The 25,474-nt window shown below is 40.2% G+C and overlaps 1 protein-coding gene across 1 annotated transcript in view; it reads left to right on the top strand.

The window, feature by feature from the left end:
• The window catches only part of syk (spleen tyrosine kinase), a 145,965-nt gene that overhangs the window by 100,034 nt on the left and 20,457 nt on the right, over nt 1-25,474 (top strand). The window contains exons 4-7 of the mRNA XM_080189669.1: nt 778-916; nt 6,844-6,925; nt 10,235-10,284; nt 16,219-16,287. Of these exons, the coding sequence (XP_080045795.1) occupies nt 778-916; nt 6,844-6,925; nt 10,235-10,284; nt 16,219-16,287 (340 nt within the window). The remainder of the gene's footprint in view (nt 1-777; nt 917-6,843; nt 6,926-10,234; nt 10,285-16,218; nt 16,288-25,474) is intronic.

Genomic DNA, 25,474 nt, shown 5'->3' with positions numbered 1-25,474 from the left:
AACTATTTGCTATGATAATTGTCAACAACTTACATAGAACTACATCAGAATTCGTTCCAATCTACAAGGTGCACTGCAGCAACTAATCAAGCCTCCATTGACAACATCCGCCAAACCTGTGATCTCTCCTACTCCTACTCCTGCTCCTATTTCTTATGTTCTTATGTTCTTATGTTCTCCCACCCGAAGGACAAGGGCAGCAGATACATGGGAACACTGCAACCTGCATGTTCCTCACCAATCCATGTACCATTTGACTTGGAGCTATTTTGTCATTCCTTCTCTGGATCAAAAATCTGGAACTCCCAACAGCATTGTGGATGTACCTGCATCACATGGACTAGAGCTCTTCAAGATGGCAGCTCAGTGCCACCTTCTGAAGAGCTATAACAATGGGCAATCAATACTGGCCAGCGGAACTCACATCCCCATGAGAGAAGTTTAAAAAAGTTTAAATAGGCAACAAATTTGCTACTACTAAGGAATAGTCCACTTGACCATTTCCACTGAAGACAATCACAAAGGCATTAATTACATTGCATCAAACAGCCAGTTATTTCGAGCAGTGGTTACGTCAGCCTTGTTACATTGCACAGTGAAAATACATGGCTGGATTGAGAGTCTCAAAATAGCCTTCCAATTAATGGTTTTGACTGACATTCTGCTGCTTATCGCACCATGAGAGTCCAACAGAAAACTAATGCAATTGAAGTTGTGAATGGATATTGACACAGTGACTTTGCCTGAATAATCATTGTAATTTCTCCTTCTCTCCAGAGTAAGAGATCGTGATGACAAGGGATCGTATGCTCTCTGCTTGATTCACGAGGGTAAAATATATCATTACCGAATTGACCGGGACAAAACAGGGAAGCTATCCATTCCAGATGGGAAAAAATTTGACACCCTCTGGCAGGTAGAGTAACCCAATGCTCAAGCGTTTTGTTGATTAGCTGAATATATTTTGCAACACTGTTCTTTTACTCATTCAGTGCAAAATGCACAGCACTGTTGTGATCTGTTTGATTAAATTGGCTGATAAAAGTTGGATTATTTTACAGACTCTGATAATTACTACGCTTATACCCTAGGACCCAGCTTGGTTCTGTTTTATTTATACAAGGGTTTAACTTCCCCTGGGCATTATTTGTAACACAATTGTTAACACATTTGCACTGAATTCAGATCAGTTCTGTTTTAATGTGATAACCTATTTACATTAACACAACAATTTAACATGAATATGTCAACCAATGTGCTAAAAAGTGAAAGGTAACTTAATTGAAGTGTATAAAATTCTGAAAGGCCTTGACAAGGTGTATGTGGAAAGGATGTTTTCTCTTGTTTAGAGCTGGGGGACACGGTTTAAAAAGGGTTGCCCTTTTAGGACAAAGATAAAGAGATATTTTTGTCTCTCAGAGGGTTTTGTGACTTTGCAACTCTGCCTCAGAAAGCGGTGGAGGTGGCGGGGGGTGGTCACTGAATATTTTTAAGGCAAAGTTGGATGAATTCTTGTTAGGCAAGGAATTCAAAAGTTATTGGGGGAAATGAGATTGTAGAACTCAAAACACAAACAAATCAGCCAAGATCGTATCAAATGGTAGAGCAGACACAAGGAGTCAAATGGTCTACTTCTGCTCCTATTTCGTACGTTTTATCCAAAATTTGCTACACCTTTCTTGCTAAAAGCATAAGAGTGACATATTTTATCAGAATTTAATATGTAAACATAGTTTAACTTGAATTAAAATTTAAGTTTTAAGAATTAAAATTTCTTAATTTTAATTTTCTTTGCTCCTCCCATTCTGAACCCAGTGAGTTTTGACAATATAGTTCCATAAGTACCAGTAGTTAAGAGCCTTTCCTCTTCTCTCATTCTTAGGGATTGAATATGATCAGATTATTTGACCATTGACACGTTAGTTTATAAACAGGGCAGGTAGGAATTTAATGCAGATGAGTTAATGACTGTGTCACAAATCACAAATCGTGTCCAGAGGAAAATAAACCAAGCTGGAACCTAGGGCACAAGTATAGTAATTATAAGACTCCATAAAATACTCCCATTTTTATCAACCAACTTAATTAAATAGATCAGAACAGTGCTGTGCAAGCCAATTTCATAAATTCCCATCACTATTCTCACCGTTCTTATCACATTATTTAGGGATTAAATTTAGCACTTCCTGGCCTATATAGTTCAGTATTTGACTAGGTAATGCATTTGCCAGCAGAGCCTTTGCCCTTAAATTTATATAAATTTTTCCTTTGTGGGTGATGGAACAAACATCTGAGATTCTAATAACAAGTCTACAAACTCATGTTCAACTTCATCACCATCGCCGTGAGAACGCACCTATTATCCATTTGGTGCCTTCACCAGCTACATAATCTAGGTTTGGAACTCACTGGGTGAGAAATTTCACATTGAAATCATCTGGCCTCCTACTCTTGATGATTCCTTTCAAGAATCTCAAAACTGTGGAGCTCGACCTTTTCCAGTTTTTCTTTTCTGTAATCTTCAGGCTTTTAAAACCCAAACACTGCATCCCAATATACCTTGTTATTTACCTTATTTTTACAATCTGCTGTTATCCTACACTTGGGCCTCTCAAAGATGAAATTGTATACATCTGTGTGGTACAGGGCATGGGATTCCAATGTTAGCCCATTCCATAGCATGAATTTAAACCTTGTTACATTTCGGTCGATATTTACAGAGAGGTGAGGAGGTGGTGGGTGAGGCCACAAACAACTAAAGAACTCAGCAAAACCAGCAGCATAACGACATCTGACAATCTTAATTTCAAAATCTCATTTATCTCTTAGTTCTGTATGACATCTGTTTAAATGAACAGCCAAGCCAGCAGACAGGAGGCTACACTCATGGTAGGAGGCCAACATTGAGAATCTTGGGGACTATCCTTGGCAGTCAGAAGGTCAGGGAGGTCCATGATTGGAAGCATTGAACAGAGGTCGCCAATCATAGCTAGGTCAGGGATCAGGGTAGGGGGAAGCAGGAAAAGTTAGTATCTGGGGCTGGTGAAGGCCAAAAGCTTCCTTGACGGTCTGAGGGGAGAACTCCTGCTCCGCTGGGCCTACATGAAGTGATGACTAAGGCACCTAATTTGTGGAGCTGATAGCTACCATCTTTCTTTCACTGCCAGTTTTCCCAATCCCTGGGCAGCATATGCAGCAACAATAAATTTTAAATTTGGGCCCATCGTACTTTGTGAATCCAACTTGGAAATGTTAATTAAGTGTCCCACTTTCCACAATGGAACATTAGTAGCCAACATTATTAACATCTTGGTGTGTGTGTGATGTGTTGAGGACATTTTGTGAGTTTTTCACATTTAATTGCTCCTGACTCTTTCAGGTCTGCTATGGAAGAGCTAATTATCCAGGCCCTTGTATGAATAGTAACTGAACTATTGCTTGATCTACACCAAAAACAGCTGAGTAAAGTCTTTAATCAGGTTCCACTTCTTTTGGAACAATTCAATGCCCTCTTTCTAAACTTCAGTCTATTTCATTATGTCAGTCTCCTTATTTCTTCTGAATTGTTCATTTGTTCGTTTCTTTTTATGAGGCTCCAATACTGCTTCAGGCTGTGTAATATTGTAAACTTGGGATTGCAGCTGCCTCTCTGGAAGCTTGGCAGAAGCAACACTTATTCAGTTGAATGAATCTATTCCAAGCACACCAAGTTCATGGTAGTTGCAGACATCAACCCAAAATTGCCATCTCTTCTTTTGCCTGTTGCTGCAGTTATAATTTAAATTGTTCAAATAGCATGGATTGGAATAATTGGATTATTTCTCTTTCATTGATTTTTCTCCAATCTATTACTGGAATAATGGGAGGGATAATATTTTAATATTGCCTCAGGTAACATTCCACCAAAGTGGTGCAGCACTAGGATAGTAAACGTTGAACAATTTGAAATGCGAAATCATTTGAAAAAATTACTTCTCTTTTTGCCCACTCTTCACAGAGACATTGGGCGGGATTTTACAAACTTGCTCATCCAGAAACCATAAAATTCCACCTGAGGTCAACAGACCCTCCCCCGCTCTGATTCCCATGGCAGGCAGGCCGAGAAAATTCCGGTCACTGTGATTTTGAATTTAGTCACATTCCACGGCAGAGAAAAGAAATCCAAGTAAAATAAAAATAATTGAAGTAGGATTGGTTGGGATTATATGAGAGTAAGTCAAGCTGATGGAATGAGTCTTCTATTTGTGCTAGTTGTACAAATCTATAAGTGTTTATTTTGGGTGGTTTGAAATTAACTTCTAGTAGGCTAGGTATATAACATAAAATTGTCAGTAATTTAGCACAAGTTGTCATTAAATTGCCAATTCGTTCAGAGAAACCACAAGGTTGGTTGGTGTGAAATTGGAAAAAAAGGGTGAAACCGTTTGAAGAATGGAGTATGTCCTTTTACCTATATTAATTTAGTTTTAATTTCACTCATTATTGCAAATGTATGTGTAAACTTCATTTCATATTGTATGGTGTAAAACTCAACATGATTGTCTTTCAAAATTACACATAAGGATCAGAAGAAAATTGAAAAGTTGGTTTCTCAGCAATTAAACAGAGATGAGTGTAATTCTCAATGGATTTATGCTTGTTTGAATACAGTTCCTGATTCTGCTGTCTGGTGCACAAAGCGAAAGGTGGAAAGATAAAAATAAACTTTAAAAATACTCACATCTGAAATATTTGAGAAGTACTCTATGGATGATGGGGTGTGAAATGTCATTTAACTTTCAGAGTACAGACAGTACTTTAAAAGTGAGATGGCCCTAAGGCTCTCTGTATCACTAATACAATGTAAAAAAAAACAACAGAATGCTCAGTGTGACATATGTGCAATGGAAGAGCTATGACTGATTGACTGCACAACAGAAACAGAAATACACAAAACTTCTCGGCTGCAGACAAATCATTTCCACTTCATTTGAAAATGATGGAAGCCTAAAAACCATATGATCTGGTATTGTCTTGTCCATCAATAACTTCAAAGGAATTTATCATTTGAAAAATGCTTAGCGAGGATTTTAAGAGATATGGATAGTCAGATAATGTCACCAGAAATGCCCTCAGGGGCACTCCCAGCTGACATCATAACTTCATCAGGAATTCCAAAGATGGAGCTTCCAGTGGCTGATTCAGAGAATCGCTAAGCAAATTCCCAATGCATGTTTTGCCAACTGTTACAATAGAAGCATTGGAATATTCCATAAACCTGCTGAAGCTGGAAATCCTAGGTTTGAGAAGGAAAGACCTACAATTGTTTCAGGACTTAAAACGTTATCAGTATTTTTTTAATAGAAGTATGGCAGCTATTTAGCACACATTATAGATCCTACAACCAACAATGAGATGAATAAGCAGCTTATCTATTTCTGGTAATAATTTAGAAAGGAATATTATAGTTGAAACCTAAAACAGAGTTCAGTTTTATAGTAATCCCCATTGTAAATGATCAGAAAATTCCACGTATTCTTTGTTTTGATCTACCACTGGCTGCTTTATTGAATTCGCAAGCAGCAGCAATAGCCAACCAGAGGTCATTCTTTTCTTTTATTCACATGTACATATTTCTGTTTAAAAATTCATATTCATAATGTAATATTGTGTGTTTATTATGTTGTGAGAATGTAACTAATACAGTGTTATGTCTAAATGTGACCATAGCTTTGGTCAGACTCTAAGATTTGTCTGCTCCAACCATATGGAACCATAAACCACAACCATTAACACAAGAGCCCAATAGGAATTTATTTTTAAGAACAAGATGTCCTTTAATTTTAGGTTCTATTTTAACTATTTAAATAACATAATTCAATTTTTTTATAGTTTTTTCTTCCCATGAGGTCAGGTTCAGTCTCTCTGCTCTAGATGATTCAAATTTCACCCCACTTTCAACTGAAACCTGCAAGGTTAACATCTGGGTACAACCAAGTTTCTTTGTTTGATTAGAATTGTCCCCATCTCTCACCACTCTGCCTTGTCCAGCTCTACCCCAAGTGGAATATCTAATTATACCCAAGACCAATGTGATTTAGAATTTCTTGCTTACCTGCCTCCAATGGAACCTTCTCAATAATCTGCAGACCATAGCAGCCAACTTCTGCATGACAGCTTGCCTGTTACTTTTCCAAAAATAGACATTTTTTTATCAGAGCACATGAAAGCCAAAGAAGTGAGTTTCTGAAATTATGTTGAATCCCTATGTACTTAAGTATGGAGGACACCACCAAAAATGAGAGATATTAAAAATAGTCAATCTTAAATTGCCAAAGATTGACTGCTGAAGAGCAGAAAAACGCACCAGCTGAGGATTTCCACATTGTTCTGCTAGTTTTTCAATGTAATTTGCTGGAATTGGCCAAATTGGTACAAAACAAGGAATTTTAAGCATAATTTACATCAACCACAAATGAAGGCTCCATTAACTTCAAAAATAATATGTTTTAAATGGCAAAAGAAAGGAAGTGAGAAAGAAAGGAAAAGAGAAAAAAATAGATAGCAAGATGAAGTGATATTATTTTAGGAAAAGAGACAATTATCATTTTTTCAGTATTGTGCTGATTAATATGTGTGCTTAAAGTATCTTTGTGCATTTGTCAATTCATTTGCAGAGCAAAATAGTGCAGAGAAAAATGAAACGAATATCATGATGCTTACTTACAGCCGATAGAGAACAGTCAGAAATAAATAGTTATGCCTTATAACTGCAAAAGAGAGATGTTGAGAGAATCTGACAAATGTTTCAATCTAAAGCATGGCTGTATGTATCCTGAATTTTATGGAAAATCTTCTCTTTAGATGGTTGACCATTACTACTACAAGTCTGACGGTCTTCTGCAAGTTCTCACTGAACCGTGTCCAAATCCTGATCATCCAATTGGTATGTTGCCACATTTGCATTGCTATTTATTATTGGGATAGACAGAGAAAGAAGCAAGAGAGCTAATGTTGCTTGCTGGAGAAGAATAAAGCCAGCAATGCACCACGAGAGTTCAAAGTTTAACATTTTAGAGTGCTGTTGGGAAAAGGACATCATGGAGAGGTTGGAGAACCTTCTGCAGGGAAAAGGGAATGATCCACAAGTTTTGGTATATGTTGAGACCAATACATAAAGAGTTTGAATGTTGAGGTCCTGTGGTCAGATTTTCAGGAGCTAGGGAGGAAGTTAAAATGTAGGAATGTGAAGGTAGTATCTCCAGCTCACTCCCAGTGCAATATGCCAATAAAAATGGTAACAAAAATATAGAAAGGATCAATATATGATTTAAGACATGGTGCAGGATCTCTCGATTTCTGCGGCATTGAATGTTTTTAAGGCAAAGATTGATAACTTTTTGAACAGTAAAGGAATTAAGGGTTATGGTGAGCGGGCAGGTAAGTGGAGCTGAGTCAAGATCAGCCATGATTAGGCTCAATGAGCCTAATGGCCTACTCCTAATTCTTATGCTCTTTATATGCAAACAGGCAGACAGTGACCCAAGTCCAGAATTGAACCCAGGTCCCTGGTGCTGTGAGGCACAGTGGTGCTAACCACTGTGCCACCACGCCACCCTAATTTTTTTGATTTAGTTAAAGAGAGCAAGCACCATATTGTAGAAGGTAGATCAAGCTTGACAAATTTAATTAAAGTTTTTTGATGAAGTAATAGAGATGATTGATGAAGGGAATGCAATGGATGGTGTTTATGTGGATTTTTAAGAAGCATTTTACAAAGTACCACACAAAAGACCACCCAACAAAATCAAGGAATCAGTCTCACTGATAGCTTGGATAAAACAAAGTAAGGACAGAAAAACAGTAAGCTGTGGTAAATGGTTGATTTTGAGATTGAAGAACAGTAGACAATGGTTTTCCCCAAGGATCATTGCTAAGTCCATAGAATTTTTAAAATGTACAAATGACTTGGATACCAGTAAGGTGGGAAAAACAATGAGGATGATACCAATATTCAGGACAGATAAGCTAACAGAATGGGTAGACAAGCGTCAAATCATAAGATGATTTATCCATTCCAAGCACTCCCAGTCTTAGATGCATTTTGGAAGAAGGAATAGGGATAAATAATGTAAATTTAATGACAGTTCTAAGAATATGCAGGAACAGAGGGAACTTGGGATGTATGTCCAGAGACCTTTTTAATGTGGCAAGATAGATTGATGGAGTAATTTGCTTAACATGGGGATGTTGAGCTTCAGAATTAGAGGTGTTGAGTACAAAAGTAGATAAATTATGCTGAACCTTGATAAAGCTTGATAAATTAGGCCACAAAGAGATTTCTGGTCATCATCACACTTTCAGAAGGATGTGAAGGTCCTTGAGAGGGTGCAGAGGAGATTTTTCAGAATAGTTTCAAGGATGAAGGAGTTTAACTACAAGTTTAGGTTGGTGAGGCTGGGGTTGTTCTCCTTGGAGGAAAGGAAATGGAGGGGAGATTTGATAGAGGTATACAAAATAGTGACAGCTTTAAATAGAAAACCTGCTCCCATTATCTAATGAAACAAGGACTAAGGGACATAAATATAAGGTTTTGGACTTAGGGTGCAGGAAAAATATGAGGGTGAACTTTTTTACAGGGCGAGTATTAATTGGCAAATTTTGAATTTGTACTCCAATATCCAAGTCATTTCTATACATTAAAAAGTCAATAAAGCTCACTGCCTTAACAGGGTAGTGGATGTGGAGATGGTCAATGATTTTAAAAGGCAATTGGATGGATGAGCACTTGAGGGAAGTAAACTTGCAGGGTTCTGGGGATAGGGCAGGGTAAAGGGGCTGACTGGATTGCTCCTCATGTGGACTCGATAGGCAGAATGGCTTCCTCTTGTGGTGTTTGACTCAACATAAGTAAAACTGTTCTGCTTGAGGAAATTTACCTAGAAAATTACCTCAATATGGTTAGTTTTTAAAAAGTGAAACATCAAATATTTATTTACTTTCTATCTAGTTTTTTCTCATTTATCGTTCCTCATTTGAAGGTGCTGCCTCTCAGATTTGCAGGCATCATTTCTCCTTGGATTCCTTTTCCATCTGGTGTTTCTTCAGGCATATAGCTCAGATAATGATTTAAGCAAGCTATTCAACTACGAGAGACATCACAGCCAAGCCTGTTTCTTAATCCACCTGACAGATGTAGATTTGCCCTTTCTGCAACGTACCAATGAGGGGAAAACAGCTTGCTTCTTTTTATTTTGTCCACCCATTGTCCAAAAGGACTCAATTAACTCAACATAAACTCATAATAGCTGGGACCTTCTCACTTGTTTGACTTACTGCTGCAAAACCAGTTTCTTTAAATCTAAGAATACTTGCCTGGTATCATCCATACATAGCTTTTAACATGATGGTGATAATAGTAATGGTGCAACAGGGCTGGTATGATGTTGGTACTATCAATGAACACATTCAACAACATATTAATATTTTACTACCATTCAGTTTCTACTTGCACTAAAAGGTAAAAATATATATCTTTTGAAGAACTATAAAATAATTTTATGATGGGATTGTAATGTGCATGTGGTCAATTGCAACAATATTGAGGAGAATTCTCTGGCCTCTCAGCCACGTGATTCTTGATGGCAGGCAGTGGTACACTGTTTGTTGCCGAAGGATTCTCTTCAATTTTCCATTGATGTCACTCCCAGGCTGCCACGAATCCCACGGGAGGGTTTGCACTGCCAGCAGGACCGGAGAATTCCGCCAGTGTAAACGGCAGGAGAATACCCCCACTATATTTTCAAACTGCTCCTGAATGGTTTGGCAAGAGTGAGTGCAAAAATTTAGAAAAGGAAAGGATTTCACTCAATCCTGGCATACTGAGTGTCTCTTTTGACTACCCTCCTTCCTTGTGAATTTTGTAATGTGCTGTGGAACTAGCAAAACTGTTAATTCCTGTGACATTTGCACCTTATGCAATAAACTTTCAGCCTGTCATTTAAACATTTGCGTCACAAGTTTGCTGAAAATAACATGCCTACAACTGTTCATGCTGTAAGTGTGACATGTTTTGAAACTTGTGGCCATGATTTCAAATGAAGCAATATTACAATTCGATGCAAAGAATTAGTTTTTTCCACAACCTTTATTCAAGAATTATTGAAATGCCACATAAAGAGCTACACATAATATGCATCTTATACAATTTCTAATTATGTCCTATAGACATTCTTATTGTGATTTTGCTTTTTAGATTCCTTTGGGTTAACCCCTGCACCACCAGTTCCAAGTAACCATCCTCAGGTAAGGATGTATTTAACACGGTGATAAAGAGCTGACCGGCTTACAGATTCTTTAAAACAGCTCAATTGCTTACTGATTTAAGAAAACATATTTGACTATGGTATACCTTGATGTTGTCTTAACACATACCAAGGGTCGGTTTAGCTCAGTTGGCTGGACTGTTGGTTTGTGTTGCAGAGCAACGGCAACAACGCAGGTTTAATTCGCGTACCAGCTAAGGTTATTCATTAAAGCCCGCCTTCTCAACCTTGCCCATCGCCTGAGGTGTGGTGATCCTCAGGTTAAATCATCACCAGTCAGTTTTCCCCCGCTCAAAAGAGGAGAGCAGCCTATGGGCTGAGGAGGAACTTCTTCACCCAAAGGGTTGTGAATCTGTGGAATTCCCTGCCCAGTGAAGCAGTTGAGGTGACCTCATTGAATGTTTTTAAGGAAAGCATAGATAAGTTTTTGAAAAGTAAGGGGATTCATATTGGCACGGTGGCACAGTGGTCAGCACTGCTGTCTCACAGTACCAGGGACCTGGGTTCAATTCCAGCCTCGGATGATTGCCTGAGTGGAGTTTGCTCCGGTTTTCCTTCCACAGTCTGAAGATGGGTGGGTTAGGTAGATTGGCCATGCTAATATGCCCCTGAGTGGGCTGAATGGCCTTCCTCTGCATTGTAGGGCTTCTGTGGTTCTATGAATTAAGGACTATGGTGAACAGGTGGGTAAGTGGAGCTGAGTCCACGAAAAGATCAGCCATGATCTTATTGAATGGCGGAGCAGACTTGAGGGGTCAGATGGTCTACTCCTGCTCCTAGTTCTTATGTTCTTCTGTTTTTATTTGGGACTATGGTGACTTTATGTTACCTTAACACATTAGGATGACAGGAAATAAATTCTGAAGAAGATAATAAGCTAGCAGCAGTACATACTTGTGCAAAATATAACTTTAATTTAACATACAGTTTATTCAAATCTCTTATACTTATTACTTATATTCTGATTTTCATGTCTCCTTTGATGACATTTTTTAAACCTTTTCTCTGGGGAAGGATGTTTTTGCTTCTTAGCTCTTCTCACAAATATGCTGTCAAAACCAAAGATTTTCTGTGTGGGGAGCTGCAGAAACAAATCCAAATTCTGCTAATACTTTTAATGGGCAAAATACACTGGGCTATCAGATCACTATAATTCCATAACACTTTGATGTTCTTGATCTGTTAGACCACTGCTTCCATGAAATATGCTTCAGTTTCGAATTACATAGATGATTTCTTACCTTGTATCTATAAACTTTGACTTGCACATACCAAATCCCTCAGTGTGTTCTTCACTGAACCAGGGTTGATCCTCTTGGTAATGATAGAGTGGTGGATATTCCAGGCCACGAAGTTACAAGTTATGGCATACACTGCTTCATGGATGCCCACTCTTCAGCTGCGAGATCTATTTGAGACCTATCCCATTTAGCAGGTTGGGAATGCCACACAATACAATTGAAGAGGGCACTTCAACCCATCTCCACAAAGACTGTGCGGTGGTCACTCCTACCAATACTGTCATGGACAGACACATCTGTGGCAGGCAAGGTGATAAAGAGGAGGTCAAGTATGTTTTTCATTCCTGTTGGTTCCTTTACCACGTGCTGCATCTCAATCTATCAGCTATGTTTTTCAGGACTTGGCCAGCTCAGTCAATAGTGGTGCTACCAAGCCACTCTTGATGCTGAACATTGAAAGTTCCCTGCCCAGAGCACATTATGTGGCGTTGCCACCCTCAGTGCTTCCTCCAAGTTCAACAAGGGGAAGTGCTGATTCATCAGTTGAGGGTGGATGGTAGGTGGGTAACCAGCAGAAGGTTCTCTTGCTCATGCTTGACCTGATATCATGAGACTTCATGAGGTCCTAAATCAATATTGAGAACTGCCAGGGCAACTCCATCCAGAGTGTATATTACTGTGCTGTCACTCTAGTGGGTCTTTCCTGTCCTGTGATGGTGATGGTGGTGTCTGAGACATTGTAAGTTATGATTCTCCTATGTCAGGCTGTAGCTTGATTAGCCTGTGGAGCAGGTCTCATAATTTTGCCCTTCTCAGATGTAAGTAAGGAGGATTTTGCAGAGTTCACAGGACTAGGTGTGTAGTTGTTGTTTCTGCTTCCTAGGAGATCCATCCAGTTTCATTACTTTTTGACTTCTTAGCAGTTTGATACAATTGAGTGGCTTGCTAGCTCACTTCAGAGTTAACCATATTTCCATGGGTCTGAAATCACATGTCGGCCAGTCCGGGTAAGGATAGCAGATTTCCTTCCCTAAAGAGTATTAGTGAACCAGCTGGTTTTTACAATAAGAAACAATGTTTTCATGGCTACTTCCAGATTTATTCATTGAATTTAAAACATGGAATTTGAAGTTTTCCTGCAGAGCATTAAGCTGGGCCTCTGGATTACTAGCTCAGCGACATTACCACTATGCCACCACCTCCCTTTAACTATTTTTATTGTTGATCTTGCATTTTCTATTTTAGTTACAGTGTCCCACAATACAATGTGGATTTATATCTGGGTAATCATGTCAATCAGAAAAATATCAAAATCATATCATACAATCTCTACAGTGTTGAAGAAGGCCATTCAGACCACTAAACCTGCACTGACAACAATCCCATCCAGGCCCTATCCCCATACTCCACATATTTACCCTGCCAGTCCCCCAACACTGAGGGGCAATTCAGCACGGCCAATCAACCTAACCCGAACATTTTTGGAGTGTGGGAGGAAACCCATGCAGACACGGGATAAACATGAAAATTCCACACAGATAGTGACCCAAGATTGGAATTGAACATAGATCCCTGGCACTGCGAGGTGGCAGTGTTAACCACTGTGCTGCCTGTATTCTTTTAATTCAATTGAATTGCCATGTTGTGACAAATTTTAAATCACACATCCACTGTTACCAACCCTTTATCAGCATGAATTTCTTGGTGTGCAGCAACATCTCAGTTGAATTCCGGTGCTTTTCACAGTTTTGAGAAACTGTGAGATAAAATTTAATCATTTAACATCTAAGAACACTCTGCAAGCTTGTCCCACTGAAGTTGACAAGTAGGCCAAATAAATGAGTTACAGGAAGATCATTTCAGTGAACTGCTAATTTTTGGAGACTTACACAATGTAGTTTGGAACATTAATTCAGCTATCATGAGCAAATCTACATTAAACCTATCCCAATATCCTCATCTTTTATTCCTGTTTAAGTATCAAAACTGTTTATATATCAAAAACAGGAACTGATGGGATATCTAAGATGGTCTTTGAAAGTTTGATTCTTGAAATGGTGATTAACAATTTGATTCTGCATTTATAGGCTGGGAGTTTGGGGGATTATTGTTTTTATCTAGAAATATCTGTAATAAGCTAGATGCAATCACTTTTTCTTGGTGTTCACCACTGCATTTTAAAATGCAAAACTCTTATTTTCCTTTCATAACGTCGTTGCTAATGGTTGCTTCTTAATTAATAGCAGCCAGATGAATAACCACAATTAGTGCTTCCGAGGCATGAGTTCAAATCCCTCAATGGCAATTTAAATTCAGTGAATTAATTAAATCTGGAACAAAAGCAAATATCTCAAATAGTGAATGAGAAACTCTAGATTGTCAAAAAAAACCTACCTGGTTCCCTAGAGTGCTTTAGTAATGGAAATCGGTTGTCCTACACAGTCTATCCTGTTTGTGACCCCCCCCCACCCACCCACACTTTAGGACATTTTATCATGTTAAAGGCGCCATGTAAATATAAGTTGTTGTTGTACTACAACTGAGGACTTTGCTTTATTTTGCAGGCATGTACTTAGATGATGACAGTTTCAAAAATATTTTTTCACAATTACACTTTACCCTCGCCCAAACCACTACTTTTCAGATTAATAATTGTATGACTATTTCATCTTTTTTTTGCTTAAACTTCTGTAAACAAAGTTTTTGGCTTTCCTTTTCGTGTCAGATGGTTTTCCTAATCTTGACTTTGAGTTATTGTTCTGTGTTCTGTTTCATAACTAGAAACATAAAACAATGAAAGATTGCTGTTTGTTCTATAGTGACACAACTGTTTAAGAATTGATAACCTGTTCTTTAAACTTAGATGTTACCTTGTGTAAAAATGTGCCTGCTACTCAAAAACCCGTACAGTGAATCTTTGAATGAAGCCAACCTTCTGCTCAATGTTTTTCTGTTCTGCTTGAGTTCACAACTGCAGTTCCGAGATGGATGCTGTTGGTAGCACAAGTTAATATTAAGCAGCAGGACCATCTATAGACCACCAATAACTATTCTCAAAAAATTCTTGGAGTATTAACTTGAGTATTTTCACTGGTATATCCGCAAACATCATTTCGCTTGCAAGATACAGTTATGGATATTTATGTATAGTTTTAATGGTCTTTAAGCATAAATAAATAATTAAACAATTGTTAATGTAATGATTGAGAAAAACTAATGTAAACTTATGTTGGAAGCTGATCCTGCAGTGGACGTATCTTCTGCAATGCAAATTTGCTTAAATTTCTAACAGGTTCTGACCATCTCAGAAATGGATTGTCTTCTAAACCTTCTCCAGATTAAGACAATATTTCTTTAATTGAAAGTGAAGCTAATGAAAAGTACCAATTAATAAGTTTAAAAACTGGTGTGTTGTGGCATCGTATGGTAAGATATTTGAGGACACAGCAGTTGTGGAACTGGATACTAGGGGTACTTTGTCACATTAGCCCTTCTTAATGACTTTTCTTTATTTATGGTCAAATTACTGTGCTGTGGATTATCTGAAGGAAAATGAAAGGAAAACAATAAACGCACCTTCCTCATTTTAATAATAATTTTAATAAAACAGTTTTCATCACCAATGTGGAGGTGATACAGAGGTGATAAAGGGAGACAAGTCTAAATAGTGTAATTTTGGATTCAGTTAAAGATAATTTGAGGTATTACATTTTCTGTTTTAACATGGAGCATATTGTGCATTTTCAGGCATATCATGTCTGAAAATCAGACACAGATATCTGAGGACCAACATACCTCCATGAAGGTGGTAATTGTAATGAGGTCTGGATGTCTGAATTCACTGGATGCTTGAGTTCCATTTAAATTGGGCAATCACAGATAATTTGGCTAGTGCTCCTGGACATTTCTTTAATTACACAGCATCCATTTGTAATTAGCCCTGGAAGGAAGTCAGCCATTAAAAGCTGTCAAAGAAACTGTGCACACCATCATCCATTGGCATTAGAGTCATCTCTCTCCCTCCGCCACACCTTTGAGAATGCGCTTCCACTTTGCTGGACAGTCATCTAGACTATTTCAGACAGCCAACGTCTATTGGTGAACAATACTATGGCTGTGGTATCTCAGGTACCTTATGAAGGACATGCCTTGAGCATCACAAAAAGATGCAATGGTTGACCATGTCAGGCCAGTTCATTTGTGCACAGGCACAAACATTACTGGGTTCTTTATTGACTGTCTGCATATTCAAACATTCAAACAGACTGCTTTCTGGACTGAGCAGCATATACATCCCCTACATATCAAACCATGTTCATCAATGCTTCAATTTCAAAAGTAGTAGGAAATCTAAAGTGGTGTGCATGCCCAGAATTTCATTCCATGACTAATCAGTTCAGAACTCTCTTCTCTGTTATATACCTTACCATGCTGTGCCATTACCAATCTTTAGACCTAATTGACATTTCACCATCTATTTTGCTTCCATTTAAAGAATTATAGTACATTGAGTCTTGGAATGGTCAAGAGCTGCAACATGGGCCGGAAATCCAAAACAAAATACATGAAAGTCCTTCTTTGAAGAATGTATCCAATATTTTAGAATAAGGAAATATTTACGATGGTGGTTTGAATAGAAATTAAATTTTCCTTTTTGAAATTGTGGTTTCCAGCAAGACAGCAAAGTTGGAATATTCTCAAGGATCAAATCCTCATCCTTTCCAAAATCGGGTTCCAAAAAGGTGCTTGACGCATATAACTATTTCACAAGTGTTGGTAGGCTGTTGAATCCCTAATAAGATTTCTGCATGAGCTCAACTAATATTTGGTTGTGCTACTAATAAAATCTCTGAGATTTCTTTCTCTCTGCACTCACTACTAACCATTAAGAATGTGCAGAAATTAAAGCATGTAAATACACTCCCATCTGCTATAAATTAATAAAGCTTAATAATTTCTTTTAAACATTATTTATTCTTACACTTACCAATTTTGGTCTCATATTTATTTGATTTATTAAAAGTAACCAAGTGCCTAGGAATTTACTGATAGGTAGCTTACCATGCTGATATTGAAATATCACAGATCCATTTATGTTATTTAACAATTATATGCATCAAGCGACTCCACAATAATGTTGTAGAGTCACAGATGCCACTTAGGTTACCATTTTAAGACAAAACTTGGAACTGAGAGGAAGGTAGTATAGAATTTCAAATGGACACAGATAAGTCAGTGGAATGACTGCACAGATGGCAGGTGGAGTTTAAGGCAGAGAAATGTGAAATGATTTATTTTGGTAGGGAGAACATAGACAGACAATATAAGATAAAGGGTACAATTCTAAAGAGGGTGCAACAGCAGGGAGACCACGATGTATAAGTGCATAAATCATTGAAGATGTAGGGCAAGTTGGAAGAGCAGTTAATAAAGCATATGCTATCCTTGGCTTTATCAATAAAGGTATATAGTCCAAAAGGAAGGAGGTTATATTGATTTTGTACAAGTCACTATTTCTGCCTCTGCTGGAGGATTGCATCCAGTTCTGGGCATCGGAATCAGAATCACAGAATACCACAGTGCAGGAGAGGCCCTTTGGCCCATCGAGTCTGCATCAACACCTGAAAGGCCCTGACCTGCCCACCTAACTTCATATGCCAGCATTTGGTCCATAGCCTTGAATGTTATGGTGTGGAAGTACTCATCCAGGTACTTTTTAAAGGATGTGAGGTATCCTGCCTCCACCACCCTCCTACGCAGCACATTCCAGACTATCACCGCCCTCTGGGTAAATCCCCCCTAAAACGCTCACCCCTCACTTTTAACGTGTCCTTTCGTAACTGACCCTTCCCTATTCACCCTGTCCATGTCCCTCATAATCTTAAATCCTCATAATCAGGACTCCCCTCAGTCTTCTCTGCTCCAGAGAAAACAATCCAAGCCTATTCAACCTCTCTTTATAACTTAAGTGTTCCATCCTAGGCAACATCCTGGTGAATCTCCTCTGCATCCCTTCCAATGCAATCACATTCTTCCTATAATGTGGCAACCAGAACTACACACAGTACTCCAGTTGTGGCCTCACTAAAGTGCTATAAAACTTCATCATGATCTCTCTGCTTTTGTAATCTAAACCCCGATTGATAAAGACAAGTGACCCGTATGCCTTTTTTAACCATCCTAATAACCTGCCTTTCCGTATTCAGAGATCTATGGACAAATACACCAAATTCCCTTTGTTCTTTGGAACTTCCCAGTGTCAGATCTTTCACAGTATACTTCCTTGTCAAATTATTCCTTCCAAAGTGTATCACATCACATTTTTCAGGGTTAAATTCCATCTGCCACTTATTTGCCCATTTGCCCATCTCGTCTATATCTTCCTGTAACCCAAGAAACTCAACATCGCTGTTAACCACCCAACCAACCTTTGTGTCATCGGCAAATTTACTGATCCTATCCCCCAAAAACCATCTATGTCATTTATATAAATGACGAACAATAGGGAGACCCCTGTGGTACGCCACTGGTCACTGGCCTCCAGTCGCTAAAGCAGCCATCTGTCACCACCCTCTGTCTCCTACCGCTAAACCAATTATGAATCCACCTTATCAGGTCATTCTTTATCCCATGTGCATTTGCGTTCATAATAAGTCCCCCACGTGGGATTTTGTCAAAGGCTTTGCTTAAATCCATGTGAACTACATCAACTGCACTACCCCCATCTACACACTTGATTACCTGCTCAAAAAATTCAATCAAATTTGTTAGGCACGATCTCCCTTTGACAAAAGCATGGTGATTATCCCTGATCAAACCTTGCCTCTCCAAATGGAGATAGATTCTCTCTTTCAGAATCTTCTCCAGTAGTTTCCCTACTACAGACATGAGACTCACTGGTCTGTAGTTCCTTGGCTTGTCTCTACAACCTTTCTTAAATAATGGGACCATATTAGCTATTCTCGTTCTTTGGCACCTCCCCAGTGGCACCCCCCCAGAGAAGAATTAAAAATTTGGAACAGAGCCCCTGCAATTTCCTCCCTTACCTCCCATAGCAGCCTGGGACACAATTCATCCCGACCTGGAGATTTGTCTATTTTTAGCCCGCCAATACCTCCAATACCTTGTGACAATTTTCTCTAGAACCTCATAGTCTCTCTCCCTTAGTTCCATAACTACTTCCTCATTCTCATGGGCGGAGACAGATGTGAAATATTCATTTAACATCCTACCAATGTCCTTTGCCTGCACCCACAGATTTTCCCCTTGGTCCTTAATGGACCTTACTCTTTCCCTGGTTATCCTCCTTCCATTGATATGCTTATAGAACATCTTAGGATTTTCCCTACTTTTACAAGCCAGTGCTTTTTTATATCCCCTCTTTGCTCTCCTAATTGATTCTATAAGCTCCATCCTACACTTTCTGTACTCCCTAATGCCACTGCAGACTTACTCCCCTTATACTTGTTAAAAAGCCTTTCTTTTCCCTCACGTTATATCCTGGATATCTCTGGTCATCCACGGTAACACCTTCCTATTATCCTAGAGGGAAAATGTTGGACCTGTTCTCTTCATTTCATCACCGAATGCCCCCCACTGCTGTTCTGTAGATTTTCCACAAGTAACTCATTTCAATTTATCTTGGCCATATCCTGCCTCATTCTGAACCTTTTTCTGCAACTTCTCAATTTCTTTGTCCATAAAAAATTTGAATTGAACTATGTTGTGGTCGCTATCACCAAAATGCTCCCCAACACATCAACCACCTGTCTGTCTTCATTCCCCAGAATTAGGTCCAGCACTGCACCATCTCTTGTTGAATCCTCCACATATTGACCTAAAAGATTTCCTGTACACAATTTAAGAACTCTCCTCTATCTAAGCCCTTAACATAATGGCTATCCCAATTAATGTAGGAAAGTTGAAATCACCTAAAATAATTATCCTGTTTTTATTTTTACACCCCTCCGTGAATTGCACACATATTTGCTCTTCAATTTCCTGCTGACTACCTGGGGGTCTATAACAAACACCTAGCAACATCGCTGTCCCTTTTTTATTCTTAAGCTGTACCCACAAAGCTTCATTTGATGGCCCCTCCAAAATCTCATCTATCCTTACTGCAGTAATTTCCTCCTTAACTGATAATGCAATGCATCCTCCTCTTTTACACCCTCCTCTGTTTTGCTTGAAGATTCCATATCCCGGGATGTTGAGCTGCTAATCCTGCTCTTCACTTAACGACATCTGTGAGATGGCTATTAAATCATAATTACACATGTCAACCCTCACACTTCATTCATCTGTTTTGCCTGTAATACTCCTGGCACTAAAGTAGAGGTCCTCTAGCCTTGTCTTAATCTCTTGAAACTTATTACCTCTATATTCCCTCTGACCTGATTGCTTTTCAATGTTATGCTGTGTCCCTATTCTGCTAACAGTCTGGGTCCCTTCCCCCTGCCAAAGTAATTCAAACTCATCCCAACAGCACTAGCGGACCCGCCAGCAAGGATGTTAGTATCGCTCTGGTTCAGATGCATACCATCCTGCTTGTACAGGACCCACCTTCCCTCTTCAGCCCTTAAACCACGCGCCATTTTAGGAACGATGTGAATGCATTAGAGAGGATGCAGAAAAGATTCATGAGAATGGATCCAGGGATCAAGAACTTCAGTTACGAGGATAGATTGTAAAAGATAGGAGTGGTTTTCTAAGTAGAGAAAAGAAGATTGAGAGGAGATTTCATAAAAGGCATTCCAAATTCTGAAAGGTCTTGAGAGAGTAGATAGGGAAAAACTATTTCCATTTGTGAAAGGATGGAGAATAAGAGGGCACAGATTTAATGCAATTTGTAAAAGTGATAGAGAACAGACCTTTTTAGGTGGTGAGTGGTTAGGGTCTGGAGTGTGGTGGAGGCAGGTTCAGCTGAAGCATTCAGAAGGAAATTGGACCATTATCTGAAAAAGAAGAATGTGCAGAGTTATAGGGAGCAAGGGGCAGACATTGAGTTGTTCACTTGGAGAGCCAGTATGGACATAATGGACCAAATGGCCTCCTTCTGCACCATGCCAGTTCTGTGATTCTGCGGAAACAGAATATGTTGGAATTACTCGCAGGCCTGGCTGTAGCTGTTGAAAAGAAAAACAGAGTTAATGCTCCAGGTCAGTGATCTTATTTAAAACTGTTTCTCTGTTTCTGTTTCCACAGATGATACCTAGCCTGCTGAGTATTTCCAGCATTTGTGTTTTTATTTCTGACTTTGAGTAGTTTTGCTTTTGTATAATATTAAAATAGCCTGTGCCACTAGAGTCATGTATCTGACTGCCACAAGCTTCTGGGAAAGTTGACAATAGCTGTCAGTCCAAAAGCCAGAAAGAGTATGGAATTCCTTATAATAAGGCCACTGAGTGTTGCCCCAACCTATTGAAAGGATACAAGACACGGTGGCACAGTGGTCATCACAGTTGCCTCACAGCACCAAGGACCCGGGTTCAATTCCCAGCTTGGGTTATTGTCTGTGCAGAGTCTGCATGTTCTCCCTGTGTCTGGGTGAGTTTCTGCGTAAATTACATGGATTAGCCATGCTAATGTTACGCTGTTGTTTAAGAAGGGTGGCAGGCAAAAGGCAGGGAATTATAGGCCGGTTAGTTTAACGTCTGTTGTAGGTAAAATGTTAGAAACCATCATCAAGGAGGAAATAGCGAGGCATCTTGAGGGGAATTGCTTGGTAGAGCAGATGCAGCACGGTTTCGTTAAGGGGATGTCATGTCTGACAAATTTATTGGAGTTCTATGAGGATGTGTCTTGGGCGGTGGATAGAGGAGAGCCAGTGGATGTGGTCTTTCTTGATTTTCAGAAGGCGTTTGACAAGGTACCTCACAAGAGGTTATTGCAGAAGGTAAGGGGGCATGGAGTTGGGGGTAGGGTGTTAGGGTGGATAGAGGATTGGTTGTCAAATAGGAGGCAGAGAATGGGGGTTAATGGGTGCTATTCGGATTGGCGGTTGGTGACTAGTGGAGTGCCCCAGGGGTCGGTGCTGGGGCCTCAGCTATTTACCATTTATATAGATGATCTGGAGGAGGGAACCGAGTGTATGGTGTCGAAATTTGCTGATGACACCAAGATTGGTGGAATGGCAAATTGCGCAGAGGGTGTGGAGAGTCTGCAGAAGGATCTAGATAGGCTGGGCGAATGGGCCAGGAACTGGCAAATGGAATTTAATGTTGGCAAGTGCGAGGTGGTCCACTTTGGTAGGAATAATGGTAGGAAGGACTATTACTTACGTGGCGAAAAACTGCAGCAGGCGACGGTGCAGAGGGACCTCGGGGTCCTTGTGCATGAGTCACAAAAACCCAGCCTGCAGGTGCAGCAGGTGGTCAGGAAGGCGAATGGGATGCTGGCCTTCATAGCGAGGGGGATTGAATATAAAAGTAGGGACGTCTTGCTGCAGCTGTATAGGGCATTGGTGAGGCCGCAGCTGGAGTACTGTGTGCCGTTTTGGTCGCCGCACTTACGCAAGGATATTTTGGCCTTGGAGGGAGTGCAGAGGAGGCCTATGAGGCTGAAACCGGAGTTGAGGGGGTTGAGCTATGAGGAGAGGCTGAATAAACTAGGCTTGTACTCGTTAGAGTTTAGAAGAATGAGGGGAGATCTCATTGAGACATATAAGATGATGAATGGGATGGATAGGATAGAGGTGGAGAGACTCTTCCCGCTCAGAAAGGACAGTAGGACTAGGGGGCACAGCCTCAAGATAAAGGGGGGGCGGTTTAGGATGGAGTTGAGGAGGAACTTCTTCACTCAAAGGGTGGTGAATCTCTGGAATTCTCTGCCCGTTGAGGTGGTGGAGGCTGCCTCGCTAAATATTTTTAAGATGCGGGTTGATGGGTTTTTGATAAGAGAGGGGATTAAGGGTTATGGGGAGAGGGCGGGAAAGTGAAACTGAGCCACGACAGACCAGCCATGATCTTATTGAATGGCGGGGCAGGCTCGAAGGGCTAGATGGCCTACTCCTGCTCCTATTTCTTATGTTCTTATGTTCTAAATGTGTGGAATACAGGGATAAGGCACAGGAAAGGGCCTGGGTAAGATACTCTGTCGGAGAGTTGGTGCAGACTGGATGGAGCAGATAGCCTCTTCTGCACCATAGGGATGGGCAAGGGCCTATAAGCCTGCCCTCACCCACTTAAGGCCCTTATATGGCCAGTTGTAGGCCTTTTCCCACCCAGCCTCAATGCTTAGGCTGGTGGGCAGATGACATTCTGGGGGGGAATGGGGAGGATGGTAGAGTGCAGAGACTGGAAGTAAACTAAAGTCGATCTTGGACAATGGGAGATGGTTGCTTCATTAGAAGTGCCTTCAGGACCCAGTGACCTCCAGTCCTCCTGCCCCCTCACCACTCATTCCAGATCTCCAGATCTCTCCTCTGAGACCTCAATCACTATCCCCCTTACCCCTCTCCCTTGACTCCTACCATTTCCATTTCCGCTAAGCCCAGGCAGCTAACTGCAGTCCTATTCCTGGAATGACTGGCTGGCAGCTCTCCATGATGGGCCATCCACAGATGAAAGTCTGGCCTTCTGCCGAGCAGCCTTTGTTGGAGCGTAAAATAGCAACGGGGCTGCTGGAGTCAGTGGGGATGTATGTTCCCTGCTAACACCAAGCGCCCACCATCCTGAAAATTCAGGCCAGTGAGTGGACAAGAACATGGCAGATGGGATATAATGTGGAAAAATGTGAGGTTATTTCCTCTGGTGGGAGAAATGGCTGTGCAGGGTATTTCTTCAGTGGTAAGAGATTGGAAGGTTTAGACATACAAAGGGACCTGAGTGTCCTCATCAATAATTTTTTGAAAGCTAATTTGAAAGATGCCTGGATATGACTGCGGGGCACACACAATCCAGCCAGCCGCACCACAAAAACAATCAGGAACCCCACTGCTGATTAATTAATTAATGAAGCGGAAGTCATGTGATATGATGCAAATTCGCAGCAGCTTCTGCAGCAAGAAATACTCCCCATTCCTGCCCCCACCACACCACTTAGTTCCCAAGGGGAAAATTTCATCCATAGACTTGAGTAGTTATTAATATGAAGAGGGAACTCCCTGATGGTTATATAAAAATGGTCATGTGCTGCCCTCTGTTGTCACAGATGTTAAAGATAGTGCATTAAACATAATTTTTTAATCCAAAAACACTTGCTACTATCAGTATGTGTGTGGCTGTTATATCAATTCCATGCATTTTCTTAAAGTGCTGCTGCACTTTACAGGAGGATGAGACTTCACGTTAGTATTGAACAGAAAGCTGCCTGTCAATAAAATCCCTATTCTACCAGATATACCAGCCTGGTTTGGTAACCCTTTTGGACTTCTTGCCTCATGAATATAAATGGATGGCAAAATAAATAAATGACTGCCGGAGAGAGCAAAAGTTATTTTATTATTAATTTTAATATTTTAAGCATGTCCTCAGATGAACTTGGATAAGGTCCAGTTTCAGATTCTTCCCTCCGTTAAAGATTCAGATGACCTACTTCCAAGTTACTGAGTAAAGAGCAAGAGTTCCACAAGCCTAATAGTGAACAAGAACTTGCATTTAATCAGAAAAATCTTGCAATGTCTGAGCCTTCAGTGAAGGAGAACAGGCACAAAGACAATGGGCAGCACAGTGGCACAGTGGTAAGTACTGCTGCCTCACAGTGCCAGGGGTCCAGGTTCAATTTCGGGTCACTGTCTGTGTGCATTCTCCCCATGTCTGCATGGGTTTCCTCTGGGTGCTCCAGTTTCCTCCATACTCCAACATGTGCAGGTTAGGTCGATTGACTATACTCAATTGCCCCACAGGGGAACTAGCAGGAAATTACAGGGATAGCGTCTGGGTGGGATTGTTGTTGGTGCAGACTTGATAGGCCGAATGACCTCCTTTTGCACCAGAAGGATTCTGTGGGCTAAAATATTGGCCTCCAATGTAGAATAAGTGAGACAAACAGAAGAATAGCAGATGTGCATTAATATACCTGGATACAATTAGAGTGGGGCAAGACAAGGATTTGAAAATAAAGGCAGCAATCTTAATGTGCGCTTACTAGGGTACAGGGAAAACTGAGAATATAGCTGAACATCAGATATTTTATTTTGCGAGAAATAAATTTGGTAATGCCTCAGGGAGAAATTGTAAAGTGCATGGGGATGGGGGTAAATTGAGACAGCGTTAGGAAGATCCATTCCTCATGGTAATATATCCCCACCAGAGTAGCTTTCACTAGTCTATCAAGAAATTCAGATGCAAACTTAGTCACAGTCAAAACTTCTCCACTTATGTTATTTTGAACCTGATTTTCTGATTTATATTTCTGAGCATAATGTTATGGTGGTTAACACTGGTACCTCACAGAGCCAGGGACCCAGGTTTAATTCTGGTCTTGGGTGACTGTCTGATGGAGTTTGCATGTTCTCCTTGTGTCAGTATGGGTTCTCTCTGGGTGCTCTGGTTTCCTCCCACAGCCCAAAGATGTGCAGGTTAGGTTGGTTGTCCATGCTAAATTGTCCTTCAGTGTCAGGGGCACTAGCAGATAAATATGTGGGATTAAGGGGATAGCGCCTAAGTGGGATTGAGGTCAGTGCAGACTTAATGGGCCAAATGGCCTCCTTTTTCACTGTAGGGATTCTGTGGTTCTATGATTCTAATGTCAGTAAAATGAGACAGAAATAAATTGTAGTACAGTAAAACTCTTCACATAAAAATTCTGGTAAATGTTCCTTTAGTCATGCTCCGGGTAACTTTTCACTCGTTCTTCCTCCACTTTCTGCTTTCATCCACTTTCCTACACTGAGCTGGCATATCAGGCACTGACAACAATTGTGGCACATGCTTCATTTACATGCTTGGAGTGAAATGGTCTTGAGATTTCTTTCCCCTTTGTTAA

The sequence above is a fragment of the Carcharhinus amblyrhynchos genome, chromosome 5 (assembly GCF_965287045.1).
Source record: "Carcharhinus amblyrhynchos chromosome 5, sCarAmb.v2.hapA, whole genome shotgun sequence".
Lineage (NCBI taxonomy): Eukaryota > Metazoa > Chordata > Chondrichthyes > Carcharhiniformes > Carcharhinidae > Carcharhinus > Carcharhinus amblyrhynchos.
The sequence above is the reverse complement of the archived record's forward strand: the minus strand, read 5'-3'. Positions and strand labels throughout refer to the sequence as shown.